The following is a 13,053-nucleotide window of genomic DNA, read 5'->3' as shown; positions in this document are numbered from 1 at the left end:
GCCTTTTGACCTATTTTATGCTATTAATATCACAAACGTTTCTATGATTGTGTTGGAATGTAGCCTAATAATATTGCAACAATATTGTTTTTTACGATAACATTAGCCGCGTGCAAAGGGAATTTAGGAGGAATCATGTTAGGAATTAATGCTTAATTTTGAGCACTTGTCGATCATGAACTCTAGTTTTAGGAATTTACGGTTGTCGGCCCAAAAAGATAACCCGCCGTTGAGACACTTTAATATGTTTGAATCCATATGCAGTAGGCTAGTCACAAACGACAATATTTGGTCCATACTGATACTGGCAAGGGCTGAAAATTAAGTCCGACTGCTGAATTAACAATTACAGCAACGCTTTAAACAACAATAATGACCACATTTAATAGCATTTGAAATAAAACACAAAGTTATAAAATTATATAAGAAAAAAATCTTGTTTCGACACATTGTCTAACGACCCCACCCACCTGTTGCATAGTGTACGGTCCTATCAGCTTACGCTAACGCTATTTCTGTGTTTGGACCGCAGTACTAGATCATCAGTGCGCGCCTAGAAACTTCGGGGCTCCTCAGCCTCTCAAGTTACCACCAGAGTCAAGAGAAGTCTGGTATTTCTAGAAGGAGCATGGGAGGTATAAAGCGCGAAGTGTTACTCAGGTCGAGGCAAGTCAGGAAAAGACAACTCGAGCAACTGAAGCAAAGCTGAGCAGAAGAGTCCGCTCTCTGAGGCGCTAGAACAAACTCGCACGACCTGTAAGTGACTCTCTGAATTACATTTACTTTTGAAATATTTTAATACATTATTAGATATGTTTATGTATGTTATATATTAATATAAATTCAAATTTAATTGAAAACTTTTCCTTAAGTAGATTTTTTTGGGATTATTAAAGTAATTTCTAATAGCCTAAATTAATCTAATATTTATGAAAGTCCGCAATATTTTCCTGATGTTTACTTTTTAAGTTAGCCTATATTTATTTATATATAGCCTACTTATTAATATATTTTTATATATTATTATATATTAAATAAAAATAAATGAATATAACATTTCTTAAGTTGATTATTTTGATTATTGATTTTTTTATTGTTTAATTAGTCTAATATGAGATGAAAGTCTTTAATATATTTGTATATAAATATATTGAATTATTCATTTCAATATTTATATTGAACGTTAATTATACACCGATATTAATACTAATAACTATTATTATTATTATTATTATTATGTAATATAAAAATAACTCATGACTTTATTTTTTTTGTATTGCAGGTGATATTTCATTATAAATAATCAAGATGTCTAAAGGTTTGTCCATTGGCATTGATCTGGGAACCACTTACTCCTGTGTGGGAGTGTTCCAGCATGGCAAGGTGGAAATCATTGCTAATGATCAAGGAAACAGAACCACTCCAAGCTATGTTGCCTTCACAGACACAGAAAGACTCATTGGAGATGCTGCCAAGAACCAGGTCGCCATGAACCCCAACAACACAGTATTTGATGCCAAACGGCTGATTGGTAGAAAGTTTAATGATCCAGTGGTCCAGTCAGACATGAAGCTTTGGCCCTTCAAGGTCATCAGCGAAGACGGCAAACCAAAAGTTCAAGTTGAGTACAAAGGAGAGACCAAGACATTCTACCCTGAGGAAATCTCATCCATGGTCCTAGTCAAAATGAGAGAGATCGCCGAGGCCTTCCTGGGTCAGAGAGTCAATAATGCTGTCATCACGGTCCCAGCGTACTTTAATGATTCGCAGAGGCAAGCAACCAAAGATGCGGGGGTGATCGCCGGTTTGAACGTGCTGCGAATTATCAATGAGCCTACAGCGGCTGCCATTGCCTATGGGCTGGACAAGGGCAGGAGAGGAGAGAGGAATGTCCTGATCTTCGACTTGGGTGGAGGCACCTTTGATGTCTCAATCCTGACGATTGAGGATGGGATCTTCGAAGTGAAAGCCACAGCAGGGGACACTCACCTGGGTGGGGAGGACTTTGACAATCGGATGGTAAAGCACTTTGTTGAAGAGTTTAAGAGGAAGCACAAGAAGGACATCAGTCAGAATAAGAGAGCAGTGAGAAGGCTTCGCACGGCCTGCGAAAGAGCTAAAAGAACCCTCTCATCTAGCACTCAGGCTAGCATTGAGATCGATTCCCTGTTTGAAGGCATCGATTTCTATACTTCCATCACAAGGGCTCGCTTTGAAGAGCTTAACTCTGAGCTCTTCAGAGGCACTCTGGATCCAGTTGAGAAGGCTTTAAGAGATGCCAAAATGGACAAGTCTCAGATTCACGATATTGTTCTGGTCGGCGGCTCCACGAGGATCCCCAAGATCCAGAAGCTTTTGCAGGACTTCTTCAATGGCAGGGATCTCAACAAGAGCATCAACCCAGACGAGGCGGTGGCATATGGAGCAGCGGTGCAGGCCGCCATCCTAATGGGCGACACCTCGGAAAACGTTCAGGACTTGTTGCTTCTGGATGTGGCTCCTCTGTCCCTGGGTATTGAGACCGCAGGTGGAGTCATGACTGCTCTGATCAAACGCAACACCACCATCCCCACCAAGCAGATGCAGATCTTCTCCACGTATTCTGATAACCAGCCAGGTGTCCTGATCCAGGTGTTTGAAGGTGAGAGGGCCATGACCAAAGATAACAATTTGCTCGGCAAATTTGAGCTCACAGGGATCCCCCCGGCGCCACGAGGCGTACCCCAAATCGAGGTGACCTTTGACATAGATGCCAATGGCATCCTGAACGTATCTGCTGTTGACAAGAGCACAGGAAAAGAGAACAAAATCACCATTACCAATGACAAAGGTAGACTGGGCAAAGAGGAGATAGAGCGAATGGTGCAGGATGCTGAAAAGTACAAAGCCGAGGATGAGGTGCAGAGAGAGAAGATTGCAGCGAAGAACGCTCTAGAGTCTTACGCCTTCAACATGAAGAACAGCGTTGAGGACGAAAACCTGAAAGGAAAGATTAGTGAGGAAGAGAAGACGAAGGTCATTAATAAGTGTAAGGAGGTTATCACTTGGATGGAGAACAATCAGTTGGCTGAAAAGGAAGAGTACGAGCACCATCAAAAGGAACTGGAAAGTGTGTGTAGTCCAATCATCACTCGGCTGTATCAGGGAGGAGTTCCCCCCGCAGGTGGCTGTGGATTCCAAGCCCAGTCTGAATCACAGGGCCCCACCATTGAAGAGGTGGATTAATGAAAGGGAAATGTGCCTTATTATATTGTGCAATATTACTTTCAGTGTTAAAAAAGATATGGTGGCTTCACTTTATATTTCCAGATTTATATGCGCTAAATAATTTTTATATCTTGTTTGTCAAATGTGCTTGAATTTAAATGTTGTAAGCCAAATTGTCCTTCAGCTGTGTCAGCTGATAAGTGAATTAATGAAATGGAATAAATTATTATGCATTGTTTTATGATATAACATATTTATTATTTATAAGAATAAAAAATAAATGCACATTTTAAACCATGAAACTAATGAAACTAGTATTTTTTTCTATCAAAGGGCAAGGTAGAAAATGTACGATGTTAAACCTGCTCTACTTCAGTTTGTACACTAGATGACGTTGTAACACAGACTGCAACTAATCCACTACACTAGACAACAGAAGACCTGGGCCCGTATTCATAAAGATTCTAAGAATCCTCTAAGAAAACTCTTAATTTAGCTTAAAAACTTTTACGTAGGAGTCTTAGCTTAAAAGCGATTCGGGACCGATCTGAGAGCAACTCTGAGTAAGGAAAAGACAAAAACTTTCATCTTAGTAAGGAGGCGGGGCTGACCCCGTTGCTATGTATGACACAATCTTTTGAAGACTGTGATTGGTTGGTTGTCCAAGAAGGGGGAAAAAAGTGATTTTAAGTATAGGGTCTAAGCCTTCACTTTGAAATTACATGCGTCATTTTTCCTATTTGACAGTTCTCACACACACACACACATTATATATGTGTATATAAATCCTTTTTTTTTATTTACCATGCTGTTAATTTCCTATAAGGTATTTGATTGGCTTAGAATGATAAAAATTGTTCCACTCTTTCCAATTACACTGATTGCTGGCATGTCTATTTAAGTGGTGGTTTGAACGTTGTTTTTTAATGTATCAAACATGGAATTTTCCCAGTTGTCAAATATTGTAATAGTGATTACTTTCATTTCTGGCGCTATGGCATTTCTGTGCTGTGTTGGAGATGTTAGCGTGTCTCTAATAAGATCAGTCACAAACATGATCCCTGCACGATATAGCGTCTTATTAACTCACTGTTATTCATTGTCTGCAACGCATTTCTTCTCCCTCTTCGTCTTTCTGCCATTTTCTGCCCTGGGCCCGTATTCATAAAGAATCTTAAAGCAAAGAGTAGCTCCTAGTGACAAAATTCTAAGAAAATTCTTAGAAATGTGGGCGTTTACTCTTAAAATTAAAGAAAAAATCCTAGTAAAGAAAAAAGTAATTCAGAAAGCATCTTAACCCTTAAAAGAGGTCTTAAGCTCAAAATTGTTAGGAGCACGGACGAGGACTTTTAAGAGGCTTAAGAGTTTCTTTAGCAGAGGAGAAAATGGCAGAAAGACGAAGAGGGAGAAGAAATGTGTTGCAGACAATGAATAACAGTGAGTTAATAAGACGCTATAGATTAGATCGTGCAGGGATCATGTTTGTGACTGATCTTATTGGAGACACGCTAACATCTCTGATACAGCACAGCGCCAGAAATGAAAGTAATCACTACATTACGATATTTGGCAACTGGGAAAATTCCATGTTTGATACATTAAAACCAACATTCAAACCACCACTCAAATAGACATGCCAGCAATCAGTGTAATTGGAAAGAGTGGAACAATTTTTATCATTCTAAGCCAATCAAATACCTTATAGGAAATTAACAGCATGGTAAAAAAAAAAAAAAAAAAAAAAAAAAAAAAAGGATTTATATACACATATAAAATGTGTGTGTGTGTGTGTGAGAACGGTCAAATAGGAAAAATTACGCATGTAATTTCAAAGTGAAGGCTTAGAATAGACCCTATACTTAAAATCACTTTTTTTCTTTTTTTCTTCTTGGACAACCAACCAATCACAGTCTTCAAAAGATTGTGTCATACATAGCAACGGGGTCAACCCCGCCTCCTTACTAAGATGAAAGTTTTTAAGCTAAATTAAGAGTTTTCTTAGAGGATTCTTAGAATCTTTATGAATACGGGCCCTGGATCCACTTGACCTAAAACCTAAAAAGTAAAATACCTTATTTATTAATTTATATTTTTATAATACATTTTCATTTTAATGTATATATTAATATGAATAATTATTTAATGTATTTTAAAAGCAATTGCCCCTTGCCCCAATTGCCCCCAGTTCTCCTACACTCCATTGCACTATCAGTCTAAAACAACAAGGAATGGACCCTTTTCACATCTTGGAAACTAGCAGGGTGATATATAATTTTTTTTTTTTTTTTTTTTTTTTTTTGCGGAATGTATATCCTGCTGGTATAGACATTTGCTTAAAAAAAAAAAAACTAATGAGTTTCCACGACTTTCTAAAAGAGGACAAAAATATAGAGAGCCTGATTATACGGCAGTCAGATTATAGAAATGTCAAATTTACAGTCAAACCCTGACTCCCATGCAGCAATTGTTGTTGTTTTTGCGCAATTTAATGCCAGAATTTACATGTATGCATTTGGCAGACAATAGCAAATTAATAAAGTAAAAATAATAAAACACAAAATACAGTGTTATAGCCTAAATGTACCTAAAAACAAATTAAAATGTTAATTAATGCAGAAATGCGTCATCTTGCGTGAAAGTAAACTGAATCTTTTCTCTTTATTAATCAAATTGAGCTTATAATCACACGTAATGCCGCGCTGTAAGGGTTACTGAAACGCTGGAGCATCATCATCAGCATCATCCTCCTCCCATGGGCTGTGTCGTCTGACTGTCACAAAGATGCAACAGATCGTTTCCAGCAACCTGATGATACAGTCTCATCCTTCGGCAACAGATGATTTGGTCTAATTCTGATGTACAACCAAAGTTAACATCGCAGACGTTATTCGGGAAGATTTTATTGTAAATTAATTGGTGTGATTAAGGAATAATGCGCGCGCAGGATGGGATTTAATAATTCAACGACGAGGTGACGAGAGTTTTGAAAGAGATGAAATTGGAGGGCATTTTTAGAGTTGTCTGACTTTTATTTGAACTACTCTGTTTTTCTTTGTAAATGTGATAAGAAATGCCTGAGCACGCGCGCTTAATTCGGTCGTGATACGCGGACGGTTTGCTCATGTTTTGGTGTTTACTATAGTGTCAAAGTGCCCATGAATGAGGATCCACGCAAGCATCCTCCCATAGACTGAGAGTTTCTCCGTTAACAGGTGGTTGTTCGCGTCTCTGATGGTCATGGTGACGGCGGAAACTCTCTACAGTTGTTCGACTTTTAGAACTGACGACAGCTGCGCAGGTTTAGAAAGCCAAGAGAGTTACTAGGTAAAAGCCTCTCCATCGAAATCTATGATCAGCTCGGTGTGTGTTTCGTCGTACCGCGGGCGCAAGTCAGGCAATAAACCTCCTTCCAAATCATGTCTGAAGGAAGAGATGGCCAGAGGCGAAGACTCGGACAAAATCATAATCAACGTCGGCGGCACGCGCCACGAAACCTACAGGAGCACCCTTAAGACCATTCCGGGCACGAGACTCGCCTGGCTCGCAGACACGGACAACCAGGTGAACCCGGACGCAGACATGGGGCAGACGCCCACCACCAGTGAATTCTTTTTTGATCGACACCCGGGCATATTCGCCTATGTGCTGAACTACTACAGGACTGGCAAGCTTCACTGCCCAGCGGATGTGTGCGGCCCTCTGTTCGAGGAGGAGTTGGCATTTTGGGGCATCGATGAGACGGACGTGGAGCCCTGTTGCTGGATGACCTACCGCCAGCACAGGGACGCAGAAGAGGCACTTGATATTTTCGAGCCGCCAGACCCGGAGGATGCGGAGGACGACCAGGACTTGCCCAGACGCTTCGGCATTGAGGACAGCCCTGACCGCTCCAGAGGATGCTGTGAAGTTTGGCAACCAAAAATATGGGCGCTCTTTGAAGATCCATATTCTTCGCGTGCAGCCCGGGTAAGATATTCGAATGCACAATACAAGAATAGGGGGAAAAAATAAGGCATTTGAAAATGCTTTTTTTCTTCTTCAACAAATGGTCAAAGAGGTGATGCTTGTACTTTGTTTATCACGTGAGCTGTTTTATTTCAATTGATCGTATGCATAGGCCACATAGCCTAGAGCATGTGTGAAGTTCCTTTGAAAACTTTTTGTTCCCTAGTTGTTTGTAAACCTTTATTTCAAGGTAAGGACCAAATTAGGCTACTGTGTTATATCTTTGGTGTCAGAATGTAAAATAATGTTACATTTTTTGTTGTAATAAGGGGAAACTCATAAAATGTCACAACTCTAAATATCACATATTTGATCATTAAAAGTAATTCGTCATTAAAATAGTTTTAAATTGCAATGAATTGAATATCAGTTCAACAGACAACTGTAGAAAACATGACTTGATTGTATGATTTTAATTGTTGGATACAATTGCAAAGGTCAAGTCCTCTAAGGCGGGACAGTCCAAAAGGACCCTTTAAAGGGGGACTTTTGGCTACTTTTCATGATAGATCAGTTTTATTTTTAGATAATAGTAATCATATCCAAGAGTTCTTCCAACCTGTGTGATTATTGTCTCTATAATGCTTTAAAAAAAGGTAGTGGGACACCAAATGCCATGTTCATGAATGATCCATAACCTGATCACAATATGTGCATCTAAATTAGAAACCATTTAAAAATGATTGACAAAAATAGACTTGCATCATGCAGTATTTAGTGTCAGTTATGCACATCTAACAGGTGATGCATGCCAGCAGGTGTTGTTGCATTATGGCCATTAGAGTTTTCAGGCTTTAGTCTCAATCTGTAAGTTAGTTTTGAATAAATGTCATGATCACAGATCCATCTTTACTCTGTGGTTAGGGGTGGAAACACAATCAGCACCAACTGTCTATTGAACGGCACCTGTCTCACACTGTTGCAAACATGCACTCACCCAGATGCCACCTGCTCTAGTGTTAGTGTCACATGCTGATGTCAGATGTGTGAAATCCTCTCTTGCTGTGATGGATGAATGTCATTTGGAGACATGATCAAATAACAAAGAGTCAAAATGATTTATGTTTGCACACTTATCAAAAGTTGTGCAACATTCAGATTTGTCTATTTGTCTCCTTTATTGCTAGGTTGGTTATTTACTAGCAGATAAATTGCCTTAAACCCGCTCTACTAGACAGATAATGCGTATTTAGGGCTGTGTCAGAGGAGTGATCTTTAGATTTTGAGGCTTAATGTTAGTCAAGATTCAATCGGTGTGTGCAAACGACAAACTAAAATAGGAGAAAGTAAGAGAGCGTGGACACAGTGCCTTTAAAATGCTTTTAAAATGTCTATATGTCCGTTTTAAGTCCATCAAATGATGATGAGATGATGAAAAGGATCGACTCGCAGGTATTAACCATGATTAAAACGTTTCACCTCTCACTCGTAGAATAAAGTGTATCACCACTCACAGTTCTTTAGCTGGTTGGTTTGATTTATTTGTGTGATAATGTTCTCATTAGTCATGAAAAGTGCTCACCTTTGATCAAAAATACAGTAAAAACAGTAATATTGTGAAATAGCCTATTACAATTTAAAGCAGCTCTTTTCTATTTGCAATTTTAAAATGTAATTTATTTATTTTATGGCAAAGCTGCTCTTTTCAGCCATTACTGCAGTCTTCAGTGTCACATGATCCTTCAGAAATCATTCTAATATGCTGATTTGCTGCTCGTGAAATTTTTATGATCAATGTTGAAAACGGTTCCATGATGATATATATATATTTTTTTTTCAGTATTCTTTGATGAATAGAAAGTTTAACAGATTAACATTCATTTGAAATAGAAATTGTTTGTAACTATAAAAACAATAACATTTAAGTATTAATTTCTTACAAACGGCAAACTTGCCCTGAGGATTTTGTTATCACGTCTATTTTGTGCATTTTATAGCTAATCATATCTTTTATATCTGAGTTTTTTGAAGCAAAATTAGAAGTGTAATTAAATCACAAGCAAGAGCACCCTTGGCAAAGCATACAGTCACTGCTGTAATGAGCTTTTTAAATCAGTAATGTGAAAGCTTTTTATTGTAGGACTAAATCTCTGTTACAGTATTGAACCCTGGACCTTATGGCTCCTTTATTTTGACCGGGAAATCAATTCTCCCCTTAGAGAAATGTCAAAGTTAGGAATTAATTTAGTTGTTTGGCACAGAGGTCACTAAAAATAAATAAAATAACAGTGCTCTCATACAATGTGTCTCTTTTCTCTTTAGGCTACAAAACAGACATCACATTTCATTGATATGCAGTGTGTTTGTCACAGCTGAGCTGCTTTGGTTGTTAACATCTACACAGCTGAGCCATTGCCTTGCAGGTCCATCACTTCATCACTATTAAGCTAGCTGTTTGTTTTTTCCTAATTAATTTAGATGATATCCAGCATACAGGCCTGACAGACTAGATGCTGATCACGCCTCTAAGAAAACCAGTAATAGGGAAGAAAGAGGTGAAACAGAACAGATACACTTTCTAAAGAATAAACCTCTCAGAGCAAACAAGACATCATTATATTCCAATCACCCAGAAATGACAAGGAGCAAAATGGTTGGGTTTCTTGGACCCTGCTGCTCTTCGGCTCTCTCAATTATCTCTGCCTTGAGAGCATTATGGGCTGCAGGGCTTATGTTACCATACTGACGGCTAGTCAGGCCAGCTAATACAGTTAGAAAAGAGGAAAATCTATCTATGAGGGCTTTCATTAATCACGGGATCCAAACGGCTGAGGAGAAATGGAAAGAAATAGAAACTGTTATTTTTTTACAGTATCTTGTCTCCCAGTAAAAATGTCAAAACCTTTAAGATTAATTTACTTAAGTGTATTTTCTTACCCTATTAAAATAATAATTGAGTCTACTTGTATTGTCTTCTTCTGCTGAACATAAAATAAGATATTTTGAAGAATGTCAGTAACCAAACAGTTTCATTTCCCATTGACTTCCATTTTACTTTTTTATCCATCCAATGTGGGTGAACATGATTTCACCAAGTTCAACATGTTCCTGGATCAACATTTTTTTTGTGTGCCTGGAACAACATTCCAATCGACCAATCAGATTTGAGGGACAAGTTTACAGTTTATATCAAGTTAAGGCTTACAACCAGGGTTAGGTGCTTCTACATCAGTGTTATTCACCTATCATTTCCCTCTGATTTTAGGAAGAAGTTATAGTAGGGATAGGTTTAGGGGTAGGGATAGGGATAGAGTTAGGACTACATTTTCAGACAGGGATGTTGACAGAATTTGTTGATCCAGGAGTCTTAGTCTTACGGTACTTGGCAAAATGGAAGTCAATGGGAACCAAAACTGTTTCGTTACCAACATTCTTCAAAATATATTCTTTTGGGATACACTTTATTTTAAGGTTACATAGTTACATTGTCCTTACTCAAATAAGTACTGAGTAATATGAATTATACATATACAGCGTTAGAATAAACTGGGAAGGGTCACAGCACTTGCATATTGTTGTCCTATTGCATGCTTCTAATGCTCTCCTCATTTGTAAGTCACTTTGGATAAAAGCGTTTGCTAAATTATTAAATATAAATGTAATGTAAATGTAAATATACTTACTATATAATGTAATTATGAATAATTTACTGTTATTACTATAGAACATGTAACTATGTCACCTTAAAATAAAGGTTTTGGTGTGTGTGTGTGTGTGTTGTGTAAGGTCTATCTCTAATTACAGCATTACATTCTCACCGTCATGGTAATTAATCAGTCACCGGGTAATTGACCGAGGGCAGAAACTGTCTGGATGTGTGCCGTGCTAGCATGATTTTGAATGGTTGTGTGGTATTAAAAAGCCTTTAGAACTGCTCCTGTGTTTTAAAGGGGCTCTAGTGGAGAAATTATGGATTGAACCTTCATGAGATCCCTAATATAGCCTGATGTTTAATCACTATTAAAAATGACTTTAAAACAATCTCTCTAGGCTGAATCTAAGACATGCACGTATTTCCCGGTGGCATGTGTGGACAGTAGCCTATCTGTACTTTTGAAAGCCCTGTAGAGAACTCACTGTGAAAGATAATGGTCTCTCCACTCATTAACAAATATGTGATATCCAAAGCGACTTACAAATTAGGAGAGCAATAGAAGCAATTAAACTAACAATAGGACAACAATATGGAAGTACTGTGACCCTTCCAAGTTTAGTCTAACGCAGTAAATGAAGATGCGCTGATGTAGTGCATTTTGAACCTTCGTTTTTCTTAAATATGAGCTGGATCTGTGCTGGATTAAGATAAGAGTTTTGCTTTTTAGTGACTCTTTCTGTGCATTGCATCGTTGTGCCAGTAGGTGGCAAAGAGTCTTAATGAGTGAGTCTTTGAATCACTTATTCAACCCATTTGTTTAAACACACAAATTCATTCAGAAACCAAACAAGTAACCGCCTTTATGAGTGAGTCATTGAATCATTCACTTAATCGATTCATCGAAAACATTCTTTTTTTGCCAGCAGACTCTCTTCTGTTTGGTGTTTTTGAAAATGGGTGATGCTCCATATCAACCTTTCTTACTCGTTGTGACAACAAACCGATGCCACTTTCACACCATACACGAGTCAAAGGAGCCGGAGCAACTTTTCTCTATTTATGGATATGATGAGACTTGCACAGGCGAGTGACGAATGTACGCAATTTTCTGTGAAAACCATCCCGTCAGGTCTATTAGAAGCTCTTGCTTCTCAAACTGACAGTTATTCTCTTGTTATTTGATCATTTTACTAATCTCATTTTGAATCTCTCTCTCTCTGTCTCTCTGTGTCTCTCTCTCTCTCTCTCTCTCTCTCTCTCACAAAAGGTGTTGTTTCTTGACCGTTGTTGATGTAGGGGGCTCTGTGGGTGCATGGGTGATACGGCCTAAAATTATTTATTATTACAAATTATTTTGTTAATGATTTTCAAGAAATTAAACAATAGAGAAGAAATCATTTATAACCTGTTGATTTTATTTTTGTACTGGAATTACTTTGTTTATTTTTCTTAACTTATTTTTGCTATTCTGATCTATTTTCTTGAATGCAATCAACAAAGACTAAGATACAATACCATATGTGAGGAACACAACCCATATAAAATATGATCTTGTTTATTGTTAGATACTGACTGCCTGCTGCCTGCCAGATTCACAGATAGTCTGTTGTTTGATCTAAAAACTATTAAAAATGGAAATAAAAGCTTTTTACAGGCAGGACGAGGCAGTTGCTTACACTCTGAAAAGTTTTTGGCAAGAGAATGGATTTAAAGAACGCCCTGTTTGTAATCTCAAAATCATGTAAACTATGTGTTAAATCAAGCCATAAGAGAGGCTAAATATGAACAGACGCTATGAACATTTAACCAGAAGACTCGAGTGCAGGTCCATTGATGTACGTCTCTTTCTAATAAAATGCACACAGAATTTATACCTGCACAAGCTGGTCCAGGTATGCAGCGAGCCGTGGTCTCCGGTATGAGCCTTATATGAACACAATGAGAGAGTGTATATAACAGACTTGTGTCTCTAGCAGTTTCATAGTTCTGTGCTACAGAGTATGAACAGGTTGGCTTTGTCTGTTTAGAAGTATGGTAAACCATTTGGCATTTAGATAAACCTGTAGATAAATGTCTAAATGTAGATATCCTTCACAGGCTAGACTTTTTCACAGACCTATACTCACAGCTTGTTGCAATGACACGTTCACTGCAGTGGTGTTTTGTAATGTTGAGGCTGATTGTTTTTGAGAAAATCATTTAAAAGAAGTCATTGTATTAGCAGAGCAAGATATTACATTTTTGAT

At 38.0% G+C, this 13,053-nt stretch overlaps 2 protein-coding genes across 2 annotated transcripts in view; both read left to right on the top strand.

Annotated features, from left to right (window-relative positions):
* Window positions 1–123: 123 nt before the first annotated feature.
* On the top strand, window positions 124–3,477 carry hspa1b (heat shock protein family A (Hsp70) member 1B). The gene is made up of 2 exons (XM_082189295.1): window positions 124–756; window positions 1,283–3,477. Exon 2 carries the CDS (start codon window positions 1,309–1,311, stop codon window positions 3,223–3,225), a length of 1,917 nt encoding a protein of 638 aa, XP_082045421.1. The 5' UTR covers window positions 124–756; window positions 1,283–1,308; the 3' UTR covers window positions 3,226–3,477.
* Window positions 3,478–5,987: 2,510 nt separating this feature from the next.
* Window positions 5,988–13,053, top strand: part of kcnc4 (potassium voltage-gated channel, Shaw-related subfamily, member 4) — a 40,429-nt gene continuing 33,363 nt past the window's right edge. Inside the window, exon 1 of the mRNA XM_082189297.1 lies at window positions 5,988–7,173. Within this exon, the coding sequence (XP_082045423.1) occupies window positions 6,556–7,173 (618 nt within the window). The 5' untranslated portion in view covers window positions 5,988–6,555. The remainder of the gene's footprint in view (window positions 7,174–13,053) is intronic.

This window comes from Leuciscus leuciscus (assembly GCF_965113295.1).
Source record: "Leuciscus leuciscus genome assembly, chromosome: 13".
Taxonomy (NCBI): Eukaryota; Metazoa; Chordata; class Actinopteri; order Cypriniformes; family Leuciscidae; genus Leuciscus; species Leuciscus leuciscus.
The sequence above is the reverse complement of the archived record's forward strand: the minus strand, read 5'-3'. Positions and strand labels throughout refer to the sequence as shown.

What these genes read in the sequence shown, in the direction of transcription:
- hspa1b (XM_082189295.1), top strand. Translation starts at nt 1,309, where the DNA reads ATGTCTAAAGGTTTGTCCATTGGCATTGATCTGGGAACCACTTACTCC.